Source organism: Mobula birostris, chromosome 13 (assembly GCF_030028105.1).
Source record: "Mobula birostris isolate sMobBir1 chromosome 13, sMobBir1.hap1, whole genome shotgun sequence".
Taxonomy (NCBI): domain Eukaryota; kingdom Metazoa; phylum Chordata; class Chondrichthyes; order Myliobatiformes; family Myliobatidae; genus Mobula; species Mobula birostris.
In genome coordinates, this window is record NC_092382.1 from 36,539,708 (window position 1) to 36,557,586 (window position 17,879).

General features: G+C 44.6%; 1 protein-coding gene across 3 annotated transcripts; it reads left to right on the plus strand.

Moving 5' to 3' along the window:
- Positions 1-4,161: 4,161 nt before the first annotated feature.
- On the plus strand, positions 4,162-15,483 carry LOC140207530 (uncharacterized). 3 transcript variants are annotated; one of them, XM_072276068.1, is made up of 3 exons: positions 4,189-4,212; positions 4,350-4,481; positions 13,291-15,483. In XM_072276068.1, exon 3 carries the CDS (start codon positions 13,698-13,700, stop codon positions 14,832-14,834), a length of 1,137 nt encoding a protein of 378 aa, XP_072132169.1. In that variant the 5' UTR covers positions 4,189-4,212; positions 4,350-4,481; positions 13,291-13,697; the 3' UTR covers positions 14,835-15,483. The 3 variants fall into 3 exon arrangements, with proteins under 3 accessions (XP_072132170.1, XP_072132169.1, XP_072132171.1); XM_072276069.1 differs by lacking the exon at positions 4,350-4,481 and having other exon boundaries at positions 4,162-4,212; XM_072276070.1 differs by lacking the exons at positions 4,189-4,212; positions 4,350-4,481 and adding an exon at positions 6,078-6,137.
- The last annotated feature ends 2,396 nt before the right edge of the window (positions 15,484-17,879 follow it).

The window sequence follows — 17,879 nt, forward strand, 5'->3', positions numbered from 1 at the left end:
TAGAACTGTGTGGATGGTACGTCAGGCAAGATTTTCACTATAGCTCAGTACGTGATGATAATAAACAGATCTCCCATTTTAATTGTGTGAAAATATTAGACAAATTGAGCTTCTGCTTTGGAACCTCAGAAGGAAACTTCACTGAACTGTTGTCATTTCTGAGGAATGCAAATAAATAGAAAAGGCTTCAATCTCGCATTACGATCTGCGGTAACTGGGATCAGGTGACCGGTGGTGGGTCTCCCATACCAATTATCAGAATCAGGTTTAATAGCACCAGCAAATGCCATGAAATTTGTTGTCTCTGCGGCAGCAGTAGAACCTAATTCATAACAATAGATTTTAACAATTGTGAATTACAATAATATACACATTAAATAGTTCAATTATATAAGTAGTGCAAAAAAATCTAATAAACTATTTTAATTGTGTGGAAATTCTGGAGCAAAGCTTAACTAAACCGTACACATTTATGAGAAGTTCAGAAAAATAGAGAAGGCTAAACTCTCATATGAATGGGTCATATACCCAGAAATATTGGCTGCACTTTGGCGGGCCGAAACAGTGGAATAGACCATTAGACAATAAAATATTGGAGCAGAAGTAGGCCATTTGGGTCATCGAGTCTGCACCGCCATTCAATCATGGGTTGATCCAATTCTTCCAGTCATCCCAATTACCCTGCCTTCACCCCTTACCCTTTGATGCTCTGGCTAATCAAGAACCTATCTACCTCTGCCTTAAATACACCCAGTGACTTGGCCTCCACAGCAGATCATGGCAACAAATTCCTCCTATTTACCACCGACACTCTTAAGAAATTTCTCCGCATCTCTGTTCTAAATGGCCGTCCTTCAATATGGAAGTCTCTTGTCCTAGAATCCCCTACCGTGGGAAATCAACTTTGCCATATCTAATCTGTTCAGGTCATTTAACAATCAAAATGTTTCTATGAGATCCCCCCTCATTCTCCTGAACTCCAGGGAATACCGCCCAAGAGCTGCCAGACCTTCCTGATACGGTAGACCTTTCATTCCTGGAAACATTCTCGTGAATCTTCTCTGAACCCTCTCCAATGTCAGTATATCATTTGTAAAATAAGGATCCGAAAACTGCACACAATAGTCTGTGTGATCCCAGGAGTGCCTTATAGAGACTCACCATCGCATCCCTGCTCTTATATTCTATACCTCTAGAAATGAATGCCAACGTTGCATTTGCCTTCTTCACCACCGACTCAACCTGGAAGTTAACCTTTAGGGTATCCTGCACAAGGACTCCCAAGTCCATTTGCATCTCTGCATTTTGAATTCTCTCCCCATCTAAATAATAGTCTGCCTATTTATTTCGTCCACCAGAGTGCATGACCATACACCTTCCAACACTATATTTCATTTGCCACTTCCTTGCCCATTCCCCTAAGCTATCTAAGTCTCTCTGCAGGCTCTGCAATCTCTCCAGTTACTTCCTTCCGAACCTGAGGGTGCATTCCATCAGGTCCGGGAGATTTATCCACACTCAGACTATTAAGCTTCCTGAATGAAGTCGAATATTGAAATGCCTGGATAGAGAAGTCGTGGAGGGCTACAGTATCTGGTTATCACAATGCCATAAATACAACTTAAATATACAAACGATAAGCTTGTTCCCCGGCTTGAGATTCTCAATTGGAGAATGACGCTTTATTCACAAAATCCTCATAGCCCACAGTGACCGTGCACTGATCCCAGCAATGCAACCCGCCACTGCAGCCCCACAGTGCACTATGTACAGATTTTAAAGCTACGAAGTTGAATGTGAATAGACTCCCCTCCCCCCAACTCCACTCTTGCTGCGTCACCAGCAGACTGGGACATCTCACATCTCTCTGCCTCCGCCAGGCCATTAAACTGTGAACACCTGTGGTCAGGGACTGATCTCTGGGGAACTCCAAACGCTACCCCCTTCCAGTCTGAAAACGACCCACTCATCCAGCCACGCACTACCGGCAGTTTATCGATCTCCAACGGGAAAGCTTAATCACCTGCTCCTGAGATTCAATAACATTACTGACTCTGAGTTTACCACCGTCAAATGCCAGAAGGGACATAATAATCAGAAAGTCTCTAGTCGCAGCCGTGTATATAAAACGTGATCTCAGTGGGTGTGTGGCGCATGCTCAGAATGCGAAGGAGACAGACAAACTGAGCCAAGTCACAGACTGATGAAGGGGAGGAATGATCGATTTTGATACAGAGAGAGAAGCAGAGAGTTTGATATTGTGCCTGATGCCGGAACTGTAGCCAGTTAGAAGATGAAGTCTTTTTCCTCCAAATTGTTTTGAGCTGTGACAGTGTTTTTATCAGAAGGCACCATGGAGACTAAAATTTTCTGAATTGAAATACTGTCCTTCACCCACTGATATGCTTTGCAAACTTTTAACAGTGTAGAAAAGTCAAAGCACTTGTGCATGGGAATCACAAACACAACAGCACGTTAGTTCCGCTGTATCTGTCAGTTCACCAGCGCTTGAATGCCGCCGACCCTTGAATGTGGAGGCGGAGATGCTGGAGAAGACAGCGCCCCACTCGCTACAAGGAGAGCCCGATCACGTGTCCATGCCCGTGATCTGATTGGATACATTGCCATGACGTTGATAGCAGTGTGATGTCATTCACTGGCTCTCATTTTGGAAGGGATTCAGTCGGCCATCGCAGATACACCAACAGCTTCGCACTGGGAAGCGGCCGTTCACCTGCTCCGTGTGTGCGAAGAGACTCATTCAGTTAACCCACCTTGTGATGCTCCGGTGAGTTCACAATAAATAGAGGCCACATTTCAGTCCAGAGTGAGTAAAGAGTTTTACTTAATCATCCCAGCTGCTGTAACATCAGCAACTTCACATGAGGGAGGAAATTCAAATCAGTTCTATGCTAAATGATTAACCATCACGATGACTGAAGGCAGCTGCAGGTTCATGAGGGGACTGCTACCGTCAAAATTTGCAGTTCTTGCGGCTGCTCATCGCACCCAGTACTGAACCCTAGTCACTGAGCATTGGAGCAATCTGATCTGCTGATGTTAGCCTTAAACTGGACTGATGTTTAATATTGTGGATCTGTGAAAGATAAAGCAGTTCTGTATCAAATCCCGTGTCTCAGGTACTTACTATCTCTACCACACTCACAATGTATACTGTAGAGTCCACTCGGCCCATCTGGTTCCTGCCCATGTTTCTGTTCCATATCAGTATATCAAAATCTATCCCTGCCGTTTCCCTCTCACTCTCCCTGTGATGACAGGTTGCAACTAGTCACCAATCCGTGGGATAGATTTCCCTTGAATTTCACGGAATCATAGAAATCTACATCACGTTACAGGCCCTTCGGCCCACAGTGTTGTGCCGACCACGTAACTTACTCTAGAATCTGCCTAGAATTTCCCTTCTGCATAGCCCTTTATTTTCCTAGTCTCCATGTACCTATCTAAGAGTCTCTTAAAAGACCCTATTGTGTCCGCCTCTACCACCGTTGCTGGCGATGCATTCCACACACACACCACTCTTTGTTTAGAAAACGTAGCTCTGAAATCTCCTCTGTACCTACTTCCAAGCACCTTAAACCCATGACCCCTCCTGTTAGCTGTTTCAGCCCTGGGAAGAAGCCTCCGGCTATCCACATGACCAATGTCTCTCATACTACATACCTGCATCAATTTCCTGCATGCTTCTCTCCAGGCTGAATAAGAGACTGAGCGCACTGGGGTTATGACGTTCTTCAGGGCTCTTGCTAAAGTTGGTTAAACTCCTTCTTCCCTGCTCTTTTCAACGTTTTGTGTCATTTTCACTCTTTTCAAAGGACCGCGCTTCAGACAGCTTGGTGGTCCCCCGTGTTTTATATCTGCATTTGTAAGAAGGTTCTACTTTGGCATCAGAAACGCGGAAAGTTTGCTGATATTAAGTGTATTGTTTATGGGAGCTGCTTTGTGCGTTAAAAGAGCTGCTCAGTTATCCACATTTTAAAAAAAAACTGAGGTACGGACGTGAAACCTTTGCTTGCAGAAACCTTTAATGGCACCGTAATTACCCAGAAACCTCTGCGTTGCAATTTTCGCTGTCGCTGAAGCATCGATCGAATGCGCAGGCGTCAGGGTTGCCGATGGACCCGAATATCACGCATGCGCGCAGTATGCAAATGGTCTCGGGTATCCATAGGCTTCAGGAAATCGGCTCAGGTAAGATATAAGCTGCCGGTAAGAATGAATCTCTGGGCGCGGGTTTTTCAACACCGACTTCGGGGACATTTGCTGTGAACTCCGGACATCGTGACCTGGAATCCCGGGACAGTCCTGCTCCCTTCCCTCTCTTTCAGCCCCAGGCTCCGAACACGGGCCCCGGGAAGCTTCCAGCTGATGAGGATCTCTCAGACAGAGCTGAGCTCCAGCTATCTAAATGCAAGGATTGGGAACTCGGAGAAAGGGAACAAAATCTTTTACATCACCAGGTGAGAAAATCACCTTTGTTCTGCCTCCGATCACAAACAAGAGAAAGTCTGCAGATGCCCAGAGTGAATGGGTCGAAACATATCCTCACGGCGAGAAAGGTCCAGAACAAGAGGAGGTAGAACGAGTAACACACACAAAATGCTGAAGGAACTCAGCATTAGTACTCTTTTCCATAGATGCTGCCTGGCCTGCTGAGTTCCTCCAGCATTTTGTGTGTGTTGCTTGTTCTACCTCCTCTTGTTCTGGACCTTTCTACCCGTGAGGACATGTTTTGACCCATTCACTCTGGGTACATAATGATACCAAGCACCTTTGCCCTGAACAAGAAGTAGCTTTCACATCACAAATGTTCCAGACTCCAGTGAGACAGACTACTGCCCTTCTCTTTATACTTTATTGTCGCCAAACAATTGATACTAGAACGTACAATCATCACAGCAATATTTGATTCTGCGCTTTCCGCTCCCTGGAGTACAAATATTAAATATTAAAGATATTAAAAATTAGTAAATATTAAAAACTTAAATTATAAATCATAAATAGAAAATAGAAAAATGGAAAGTAAGGTAGTGCAAAAAAACCGAGAAATAGGTCCGGATATTTGGAGGGCATGGCCCAGATCCGGGTCAGGATCCATTCAGCAGTCTTATCACAGTTGGAAAGAAGCTGTTCCCAAATCTGGCCGTACGAGTCTTGAAGCTCCTAAGCCTTCTCCCGGAGGGAAGAGGGACAAAAAGCATGTTGGCTGGGTGGGCCGTGTCCTTGATTATCCTGGCAGCGCTGCTCCGACAGCGTGCAGTGTAAAGTGAGTCCAAGGACGGAAGATTGGTTTGTGTGATGTTCTGCGCCATGTTCACAATCTTCTGCAGCTTCTTTCGATCTTGGACAGGACAACTTCCATACCAGGTTGTGATGCACCCAAGAAGAGCGCTTTCTACAGTGCATCTATAAAAATAGTGAGGGTTTTAGGGGACAGGCAACATTTCTTTAGTTTTCTCAGGAAGTAAAGGTGCTGGTGGGCCTTCTTGGCAGTGAACTCTACTTGGTTGGACCAAGTCAGGTCATTTGTGATATTGACCCCGAGGAACTTAAAGCTTTTGACCTGTTCCACTGATGTAAATTGGGTCGTGCGGTCCGCTACTCCTTCTGAAGTCAACAACCAATTCCTTCGTCTTGCTGACATTGAGAGATAGGTTATTGTCTTTGCACCATGCCACCAGGTTCTTAATTTCCTCTCTGTACTCAAACTCATCATTACCCGAGATACGGCCTACAATTGTTGTGTCATCAGCAAACTTATATATTGAGTTTGATGGAAACTTGGCTACACAGTCATGGGTGTACAGTGAGTACAGCAGGGGGCTGAGTACACAGCCTTGTGGGGCACTGGAGCTCAGAGTGATTGTAGTGGACAGCTTGTCCCCTATTTTTACAGCCTGGGTCCTGTCTGTGAGGAAGTTGAAGATCCGACTGCAGATCTGAGCGCTAAGGCCCAGGTTCCGGAGCGTAGGAATCAGTTTATTTGGAATGATGGTATTAAAGGCAGAGCTGTAGTCAATGAAAAGGAGCCTTACGTATGCGTCTTTATTCTTCAGGTGTCCTAAGGAGGAATGTAGGGCCAGAGAGATGGCATCTGACGTAGACCTGTTGCTCCGGTAGGCGAATTGCAAAGTGTAGAGGTTGACCGGTAGGCTGTGGTTGATGTGTGCCATAACCAATCTCTCAAAACACTTCATAGCAATTGATGTCAGAGCCACAGGTCGATAGTCATTCAGGCATGCCACCTTGCTCTTCTTCGGCACTGGGATTATCGATGCCTTCTTAAAACACGAGGGGATCTTAGACTGAAGCAAGGAGCAGTTGAAGATGTCAGCAAACACTCCAGCTAGCTCGCTTGCACAGGCCCAGAGAACCCGTCCTGGGACGCCACCTGGGCCGGAGGCCTTCCTTGGATTTATCTCAGGAAGGCCAGTCTAACGCCCTCCTCAATGCCACCAGGTCCAGTTCATCCGGAGGAAGCGGGATGCTCCTTTTCTGTTCGAATCTGGCGTAGAATACATTTAGTTCATCAGGAAGAGAAGCGTCACAGTTATTGATATTCCCAGCCTTTTCTTTGCTCTCAGTGATCTCATTTAGACCCTGCCGCATCCCTCTGGTTAGCCTGGACTTCCAACTTGGCTTGATATTGCCTCTTGGCACCCTTAATGGCTTTCCGGAGTTCACACCTGGATTCCGTGTAGCAACTGGTATCCCCGGACCTAAAAGCCACAGCAGTAGCCTTTAAAAGGGACGACCTCATACTGCAACCAAGGTTTCCGGTTAGGTAATACCTGGATTGTCTTGCGAGATAATACTCATTGGTATTGCCATCACTAAGTTCACCACCATCAGTCACCTGGGGGAGGGTTCAGGAGAAATGTTTATGTCCAGTATAGAAACTGGTGTTATCTGTGTGTATTGTGGCAATGCAAAAGTTGCTGGAGAATTTGCAAATGGGAAGAAGTGGAGTGATATTTGGAAATCTGACTTTTTAAAGCATCATTTAGCACGAAAATCACATATAGGCCGTGTGCAAAAGCACTGGTTAGAAAATCCTTCATTACCTGCTATAGGCCTGCTACATAGGTTGTGTGAGAGTCCAGATGAACTCAATCGAACCCAGAGGAGATCAAAGTTCTTATCACCAGTGATTTGCTCGCTGTTGAAATGAATACCTCTCTATATAAAGTTCAGTTTTCACATGTTGTCACTGGGCAAGAATTGTGCAGCACAAGATTTTTGCACACACTGGTCATTACAAATTAGAGGGGACATTGGTGGGAATGTGGGGAGACTTCCAGTGTCCCTGATACCCTCACATTCCTGACTCCCTATGACCCTGCACGTTAGGGAGTTGGAGCTGGAAATGGATGAATTCCGGATCATTCAGAAATCAGAGGGGATGACACGAAGAGAGGTGAGTTACACCCAAGGTGCAGGACACAGGAAACTGGATGCGAGTCAGGAAGGAGAATGAGGTTAAATAGCCATCACAGAGTACTCTTGTGGCCATCCCCCAGGACAACAGGTAGACCACGTTAGAAACTGTTGGCAGGGAATTAGCTGGCACAGGAAAGTCAAAGGGGATTCATTAGTTAGGGGAACAGAACTAGAAGGGGGACTAATATCCTAGTGGTAAGGCTTGCTAGTGCTAGTGGATGTTAAACTGAAGTTGCAGGGCGGATGGGAGCCTGAATGCCAGAACAGATAGTGGAGTCATTGAAGTGAATTGACTTTATTACTTACATCCTTCATATACATGTGGAGTAGAAATCTTTATGTTCCGTCTCCATCTAAATGTGCAATTTGTAGTAATTTGTAATAAACAGTATGTACATCAGAATGGTCAATATAATATAGAAATACAATTGTATCAGCATAAATATATGAGTCTGATGACCTGGTGGAAGGAGCTGTCCCAGACCCTGTTGGTTCTGGCTTTCATGCTGTGGTACCATTTCCCGGATGGTAGCAGCTGGAATAGTTTGTGGTTGGGGGTGAATCAGGTCTCCAGTGATCCATCAGGCCCTTTTTTACACATCTGTCAGTGTAAGTGTCATGAATAGTGGAAAGTTCACATCTACAGATGCACTGGGCTGTCCGCACCAGTCTCTGCAGAGTCCTGCGATTGAGGGAGGTACAGATCCCATACCAGGCAGTAATGCAGCCAGTCAGGATGCTCTCTATTCTGCCCCTGTAGAAAGTTCTTTACATTTGGGGGCACGTTCCAAACTTCTTCAGCCTTCTGAGGTGAAACTGGCATGCTTGTGCCTTTTTCACCACACAGCCGGGATGTACAGACCACGTGAGATCCTCGACGATGTTTGTGCCGAGGAACTTAAATCTGTTTACCCTCTCAACTCCAGATCCATTGATGTCAATAGGGGTTAGCCTGTCTCCATTCCTTCTGTAATCCACAACCAGCGCCTTTGTTTCTGTGACATCGAGGAAGTGGTTGTTTTCTTGACACCAGTCAGATGTTGTTCAAACTTCAGACAAAGTCAACAATCAAAAGGTTGAGCATGGTGCTTCGAATGTACTGAGCTGTGTAAATCAAATGCAAGAAACATCATGGGAAAGCCAGATGAGCTCAGTGCATTGAATTCTGATATTGTTACCATTACTGGGACTTGGTTGAAACCAAAAGTCTGAGGGATTGAGAGGAACAAATTTACAGAGAGATCACAGACTATGCCAGAAACAAAGACTGATACAGTAAGTGATTTTAACTTTCCATATATTGACTGGGGGGTCCCATACTGTAAAAGGACTAGATGGGGCAGAGTTTGTCAAATGTGCTCTCAACCAGTAGAATTCTCAAAGTAGAAGTGTGCAATAAGCTATTAGGAAATGATCCAGGGCTAGTGACAGAAATTAGTGTATGGGAAGACTTTGTACCTAGTGATCATAATACCATGAGATTCCAAGTAAATATGGAAAGAGAGAGGTCTAGACCACAGGTTGAGATTCTAACTTGGGAAAGGTCAATTTTGGTGGTATCAGAAAGGATCTGACAAGTGTGAATTGGGACAGGATGTTTCTGGCAAAGGAGCACTTGGTAAGTGGGAGTTCTTCAGAAGTGAAGTTTCGAGGGTTGTATGTGCCTGTCAAAATAAAAGTTTGGTAACTGGTGCAGGGAACCTTGGTTTCCAGAGATATTGAGGCCCCGGATATTTTGTTTCTCTAAATGCCTCAGGCTGTTGGGTGCTACCAAGACTCATTAGTGACTACAATATTATAATTCCACGCCCTGAGCTCAGCTGACTTTTTTTGAAGTCATCTTCTGTTGGTTTCTAAAAGCTTCCCAATAGTTTTTGCTCTTTTGTTTGCCCTCTCTTTGTTTTTTACATTGGCTTTGGCTTCTCATTTCAGCCATGGTTCTGCCCTCCAGACTTTACGATGCTTCCAGTTCTTTGGGATGTATCTATCACTCACCTCCCGAATTGCTCCCAGAAACTCCAGCCATTGCTGCTCTGTTGTCAGTTTCTACCAGTTTCCCCTTCCAATCAAGTTTGGCCAGCTTCTCTGTCATAGAAACATGGAGAAGGTCAGTGCAGAAACGTGCCCACTCTGGACGATCACTGAATGGTAATCTATACTGTGAATGGTATCTATAATGTGAAAAAGACTAAGGAGCTGGTGGTAGACCTGAGGAGAGCTAAGGTACTAGTGACCCCTGTGTCCATCCAGGGGGTCAGTGTGGACATGTGGTGGCCAGTGCTATCATGTTTGCTGTTGTGTGCTGGGGCAGCAGGCTGAGGGTAGCAGACACCAACAGAATCAACAACTCATTCGTAAGGCCAGTGATGTTGTGGGGATGGAACTGGACTCTCTCACGGTGGTGTCTGAAAACAGGATGCTGCCTAAGTTGCATGCCATCTTGGTCAATGTCTCCCATCCTCTACATAATGTACTGGGTGGGCACAGGAGTACATTCAGCCAGAGACTCATTCCACCGAGATGCAGCACTGAGCGTCATAGGAAGTCATTCCTGCCTGTGGCCATCAAACTTTACAACTCCTCCCTTGGAGGGTCAGACACTCTGAGCCAATAGGCTGGTCCTGGACTTATTTCATAATTTACTGGCATAATTTACATATTACTATTTAACTATTTATAGTTCTATTACTAGTAATTATTTATGGTGCAACTGTAACAAAAACCAATTTCCCCCAGGATCAATAAAGCATGACTATGACTATACGAGGAGGCAAAATAGATAGGGTAGATTTTACATAGCATTCTTGCATCGGTATTTACTCAGGAGACAGATACCCATTCAAACTTCTCATCAAATGGTGGAATCGAGCTCACATGCATCACTTGTGCTGGCATCTCATTCCACACTCTCAACCATTTCACTGAGAGGTTTTCCACATGTTCCCCTTAAATTTTCACCTTCCCCACTTACCCATGACCTCTGGTTGTCGTTCCACCCAAACTCAGTGGTAAAAGCCTGATTGCATTAACCCTATCCATACCCTCATAATTTTGTATACTTCTAACAAATCCTCAAATCATGTATAATTTCCTTGTTTATGTTTAAAGCCTTTTTTAGGGGTCTAAGATGATGAGGGGCATTGATCATGTGGATAGTCAGAGGCTTTTCCCAGGGCTGAAATGGCTAACATGAGGAGCCTGAATAACAGAACATATAGTGCAGAGTTGTGGAGACAGATGTTGTTCAGACTTCAGATAAAGTCAGGAATGAAAAGTTTCAGCAACTTTAGTTTAATCCCACACACACACACACACACACACACACACACACACACACACACACACACACACACACACACACACACACACACAAACCCACCTTCCACCATGCAGCTCTATCACCCCTTTGGCTTTCATCTCCCAGATCAATAAAAAGGAGGTACATACCAGTTACAAGTAAATAGGAACAAATGGGGTACTTATGAAGTACAGGATATTCAAGTGAACACTTACGAAAGAAATAAAAGAAGGCATGAGGTTGCCCAGCAGACAAGGTGAAGGAGAATGTTCAGGGACTCTGCAGATATGTTCAGAGTGAAAAGATTGCAAGGGAGAAAATTAATCCTCTGAAAGATCAGAATGGTAATCCATATGAGGAGACAAAATAGATGGGGGAGATTTTTTTGCCATCTGTATTTACTCAGGAGATGGTCACAGGGTCTATAGAAGTGAGGCAAAGCAGCATCAACTTCATGGACCCTGTACAGATTACAGAGGTGGAGGTGTTTGCTGTCTTAAGGCAGATTACCATGGAAAAATCACCAGGGCCTGACAAGTTGTTCCCTATGACCCTGTGGAAGACAAGTGCAGAAATTGGTGGGGCCCAAGCACAGGTATTTAAATCACAGGTGAGGTACTGGAGGTTTGGAGCCAATGTTATTCCGCTGTTCAAGAAAGGCTCCAAATATAAACTAGGAAATTATACGTTGGTGAGCTTGACATCAGTAGTGGAAAAGTTATTGGAACATATGTGCAGGAACTGGATATATAATTATTTGGATAGATGTGGACTGATTAAGGATAGACAGCATTGCTTTGTGCACGGTAGGTCATGTCTAACCAATCTTATAGAGTCTCTCGAGGAAGTTATCAGGAAAGTGGATGAAGGCAAGGCAGTGGATGTTGTCTACATGAACTTTAGCAAGGCACTTGACAGAGTCTCATATGGGGGGTTGGTCAAGAAGGTTCAGTCACTCAGCATTCAAGATGAGATAGTAAATTGGATGAGACACTGTCTTTGGGAGAAGCCAGACTGTGGTAGCAGATGGTTGCCTCTCTGACTGGAGGCCTGAGACTAGTGGTGTGCCACAGGGATCAGTGCTGGATCTGTTGCTGTTTGTCATCTATGTCAGATATCTGGATGATAACATGGTTAGATGTATCAGCAAATTTGTGGCTGACACCAAGGCTGGGGGTGTAGTGGACAGTGAGGAAGACTATCATGGCTTGCAGAGCAATCTGGACACACTGGAAAAAATGCGTTGAGAAACAGAAAATGGAATTTAATGCAGACAGGTGTGAAGTGTTGCACGTTGGTAGGAACAAGGTCTTACACAGTGACTGGTAGGGCTCTGAGGAGTGATGTAGAAGGAAGGGATCTGGGAACGCAGGTCCATAGTTCACTAAAAGTGGTGCCCCAGTTAGGTAGGGACGGAAAGAAAGATTGTGGCACATTGGCCTTCATAAACCAAAGTACTGAGTACAGGAGATAGATGTTATGTTGACATTGTATAAGAAATTGGTGAAACCTAATTTGCACTGTTGTGTGCAGTTTTGGTCACCTACCTACAGGAAAGATGTTAAAGAGGTTGAAAGAGTTCAGAGAAAATTTGCAAGGATGTTGCCACGTCTGGAGAATTTGATTATAAGGAAAGATTGAACAGATCAGGCCTTTATTTGTTGGAACGTAGAAGATTGAGGGGAGATTTGATGGAGGAGTACCAAAATTATGAGGGGTATAGATAGGGTAAATGCAAGCTGGCTTTTACCACTGAGATTGGGTGGGAATACAACCAGAGGCCATGGGTTAAGAGTGAAAGGTGAAACGTTAAGGGGAAAATGAGGGGAAACTTCTTCACACAGATGGTCATTCAGGTGTGAAATGAGCAGTTAGCGCAAATGGTGAATGTGAGCTCAATCTCGACACTTAAGAGGTATGAGTAGGTACCTGGATGGTAGAGATATGGGAGTAGAAAGTTTAGTTCAGCACAAACTAGATAGGCCAAAGGGTCTGTTTCTGTGTTGTACTTTTCTATGACTGTGACAAGAACCTTAAATAATACTAATATTCACTTTAATTCCTTTTAACAGACCAACCATTCATCTCAGCAGCAAATTTTTATACGGTGTTTAAACTGTGGCACTTTAAATTAACAGTGCATAAAAGAAAATCCCAGCTGCAGGTCAACAAAGGCTATTTGTGTGAGAGTGTTTCAGTTACTGTGGAGCCAGAGACCTATGTAGCTCAGTGGGAACAGGGAATAATACCAGTGGAGAGAGTCAAACTGATCCAAGTCACAGATTTGAGACGGCAGAAATGCACCATTCGTATATAGACAGGAAGAGCATCAGACAGTTTAATTCCAGGTACCAGATACCATTTAATTCCATATACCAGCACTCTGCACAGTTAGAAGATGATTTCTCCTTCCAACTTGGGTTGACTGTCACTGTAACAGTGTGATGTCAGATCGCGCCTTAGTGACTAAAGTGATCTCATCTGAAATGTTGTCCTTCACCCATTGATGGATTTTGTAAATCTTTTTACAGGTTAAAAACTACAAGGAATTTGTCTATGGGAATCTTGAACACAACACACCAGTTTTGCTGTCTCTGTCCAGATATTTAAGAAGTGGAGCAAGGGAACCACTCGATCATCCTTCCTCCTCAGACTGTGGGGAGGGATTTACTCGATCATCTGACTGACTGGCACGCCCATCATTTTACACATGGGGAGAGGCCATTCACTTGCTCAGACTGTTGGAATGGATTCCCTCAGTCATCTCAGCTGAAGGTACATCAGTAAGTTCACACTGGTCAAGACCATTCACCTGTTCTGTGGGTGAGAAGGGATTCAGTCAGTCTTCCCACCTGTGGACACACCAGACAGTTCACACTGGGCAGAGGCTAGTCATCTGCTGAATTTGTGGGAAGGATTCTCTCGGTCATCTGACCTCATGGCTCACCAGCGAGTTCACACTGGAGAGAGGCCATTCACCTGCTCAGAATGTGGGAAGGGATTCACTCGTTCATCCACCCTACAGAGTCACCAGCGAGTTCACACAGGGGACAGGCCATTCACCTGCTCAGTCTGTGGGAAGGGATTCACTTTGTCATCTCAGCTACTGAGACACCAGTCAGTTCACACCGGGGAGTGGCCATTCAACTGTTCAGACTGTGGAAAGGGTTTCACTTGGTCACCCGACCTACTGGTGCACCAGCGAGTTCACACCGGAGAGAGGCCGTTCACCTGTTCAGACTGTGGGAAGGGATTCACTCAGTTATCCACCCTACTGGCACACCAGTCAGTTCACACACGGGAGACGCCGTTCACCTGTTCAGCCTGTGGGAAGAGATTCACTCGGTCATCTGACCTACAGAGTCATCAGCGAGTTCACACTGGGGAGAAGCCGTTCACCTGCTCAGAATGTGGAAAGGGATTCACTCAGTCATCCAACCTACAGAGTCATCACCGAGTTCACACTGGGGAGAAGCCCTTTACCTGCTCAGACTGTGGGAAGAGATTCTCTCATTCATTTCACGTACTGACCCACCAGCGAGTTCACACTGGAGAGAGGCCGTTCACTTGCTCAGAATGTGGGAAGGGATTCAATCAGTCATCCACCCTACTGAGTCACCAGCGACTTCACACTGGGGAGAGGCCATTCACCTGCTCAGAATGTGGGAAGAGATTCACTCGATCATCCGACCTACTGAGTCACCAACGAGTTCACACTGGAGAGAAGCCGTTCACCTGTTCAGAATGTGCGAAGAGATTCAGTCGATCATCTGACTTACAGAGTCATCAGCGAGTTCACACTGGAGAGAAGCCATTTACCTGCTCAGAATGTGGGAAGGGATTCACTCATTCATCCACCCTACAGCGTCACCTGCGAGTTCACACTGGGGAGAAGCCGTTCATCTGCTCAGTTTGTGGGAAGAGATTCACTCGATCATCCACCCTACAGAGTCATCAGCGAGTTCACACTGGGGAGGGGCCGTTCACCTGCTCAGACTGTGGGAAAGGATTCACTCAGTCATCCCAACTACTGGCACACCAGTCAGTTCACATTGGGGAGCGGGCATTGATATGAATCTCGAGGTTTCATTTCCTGTGGACTGTCATTTTAAGGGAGAGGGAGAGATTAAGAAGGCGAATCAGTCTGACTTTCAGCTTGTTTACATCGCTCACAGCTTGTTTAGATTTAACCAAGGACACAGACACTCAGAGTCAGATGGAGACAAAGGAGAAAAAATGGAAGGATCGAAAGAAGGGAACTAGTGGCCAAGGGTCACTGTTTAGAACTTTCCCATGCCCACAAGGGTGGGTTAATTATTGATTCAGTGAACATCGAATGTGTGGTTATCACCTCATTTGATCCATTGGAGTGGATCGGATTTGTGAAGACCACTTATGTCTTATGTGTCTGGGTATGGTCTGGTAATTCACTTGAAGATGATACCCCTTGTGACAAGTCCCTTTCGGTGATAATTCGTACGTGGATTTAGAACGACAAGGATAAAATCTACAGCGACTTTTCTCTTGTTTTACCACCGTGGAACCTGTGGAATTTGACATAATTGCCTTGTCTCGACATTTACCTTGGATTACAAATATCTCTCTCTCATCAACTATTCCATGGATGAACTGAACTTTCATACTTTACCATCTCAAGCCTCTAAGCTCAATAGTTTGGGAGTTATCTTTAAATATATATATATATACACACACACACACGTAACACTGTTCAATTTTGTTTATCTTGTTTAAGTTACTATCTTATAAGTAGATACTAATAAAGATAGTGATTTTAACATCAAAACCAGACGCCTGGTGTAGTCTATTGCTGCTGGTTCGTTTCTAAAGCGTTACAGTTCGTAAGAAAATTGGGGCCTGCGCCTGGAATATGAACAAATTTGGGGGCATATTGATTGATTAATTATCAATTTCATTGGTAAATCCCTTTTGATTTATTTGTGTGTGAAAAATCAGCGGCAATGGATGTTGATAGATTTCTGCAAGCGCCAACCTCTGAAGCATTAGAGGATGCCAGAAGGATTGAGTTGTTGAGTATTGCTAAAAGGTTAAAACTTGGAAAGGTGAAATTAAAAAACAGAGGGAGGAAGCAAAACGACAGAGGCTGTTTGAGCTGGAAAAGATAGATTGCTGCAAAGGGGTCTAGTGTTACACTCTGGTGATAAGTTTGAGTCCAGTCAGGAAGTTAAATTGGTACCTCCATTTGATGAGGCAGAGGTTGATAAATACTTCCAGCATTTTGAGAAGTTTGCTCAGAGTTTAAAGTGACCAAAAGTGGGTTGGCCAATTCTCTGACAAAGTGTAATTAAGGAGAAGGCTCAGCGAGCCTATTCTGCCTTGACAGTTGATGAAGCAGCTGATTATGACATTGTGAAACAGGCTGTGCTGAAAGCTTACGAGTTGGTCCCAGAAGCATACAGGCAAAGGTTTAGAAATTTAAGAAAATTGTTGTATGGAATTTGCTTATGAGAAGTTTGTGTGTTTTGAACGCCGGCGCACATATGAAAATGTAAATGATGATTTTAACAGCTTGAAAGAGTTGGTTTTAATTGAAGAATTCAAAAGGTGCATCCCTGATGACATGAAGACATATTTAGATGAAAAGGATGCTGCCACTTTGCAGGAGTCTGCTAGATTAGCAGATGAGTTTGCTTTAACTCATAAGGTTCAGTTTACCCGGAATAAGAGCTTCCAAAAGAGTAGCAGGAATAACCAGGGTAAACCAGAAGTTAAAGCTGGGATTAGTAACAAGAGTAAGGATGAAGGGAAGCAGTTGAAGGAGAAATATTCTGATCTTTCTTGTTACTATTGTAAGAAAGCTGGTCATATGATGGCTAATTATTCCATCCTGAAGAAGAAAAAGGAAAAGGAGGCCGTCCGAAATGCCTGTGATCTGTATGTTGAAGCACATATAAACCCACAGGGTTCTGAACATTCTGTTGAGGCTTAGTTAAGGACTGAGAGGTCTGACCAAGTTAAGAAGGGATTCGATCATTTTATGTCAGATGGGTTTATATTAGTAAAGGAAGGGTCAACCCCAGTACCAGTGAAAATTCTTCGAGATACTGGGCTTCTCAGTAAGTTACGTTAGACAGCGTTCTAAAGTTTGGTGATGAGACTAACATTGGTGAGGTAAATCTTATTAAAGGCATTGGGAGTGGCATGGTTTCTGTGCCATTGCACAGGGTAACTTTACAGTCAGGGTTGGTTTCAGGACCTGTTAAGTTCAGATTATGCTCCGGTTTACAGGTGGAAGTTGTTACTTTGCTGTTAGGGAATGACCGGGCAGATGGTAAGGTTGTTCCTGCAGTGCAGTTGACAACTAAGCCAACCACTGACGACCCACGGATGGATTTTAATATTTATCCTTCCTGCGCAGTAACTCAAAGTATGGCTAAAAAGTCTGCCAATGGAGACGGTTCTGTGCAGCATGATTCTGGTACCTATGACAGCCAAAATCGGGATCAGGTTATGATGACTTGTAAGGGTCTTTTCTGCCTTCATTCTTTCAACAGGATTCGGGTACTAAGTCTGATGAGAAATATTTATCCCTGTCTAGGAAGGAGTTTATAGCAGAACAGAATTGAGACCCTGAGATTGAAGCTTTAAAAGAAAGGGCTTTCTCAGATGATGAGATTAAGAAAGTGCCAGTAGGGTATTATCTCAAGGATGGAGTGTTAATGAGGAAGTGGAGGCCACCTGCTATACCTGCGAGTGAGGAATGGGCAATTGTTCACCAAGTTGTAGTCCCTAAAGTTTATAGGACTGAAATTTTAACTTTCCCCCACAGTATGCCCTTAGGTGGCCATTGAGAACCTAGAACAGTTCAGGCCCTATGGCACACAATGTTGTGCCGACTCTTAAACCCTGCCTCCCATATAACCCCCCACCTTAAATTCCTCCATATACCTGTCTAGTAGTCTCTTAAACATCACTAGTGTATCTGCCTCCACCACTGACTCAGGCAGTGCATTCCTCGCACCAACCACTCTCTGAGTAAAAAACCTTCCTCTAATATCCCCCTTGAACTTCCCACCCCTTACCTTAAAGCCATGTCCTCTTGTATTGAGCAGTGGTGCCCTGCGGAAGAGGCGCTGGCTGT

Bases quoted from the DNA above. Each gene is read 5' to 3' on its own strand.
- LOC140207530 (XM_072276069.1), top strand. From the start codon at position 13,698: ATGGCTCACCAGCGAGTTCACACTGGAGAGAGGCCATTCACCTGCTCA.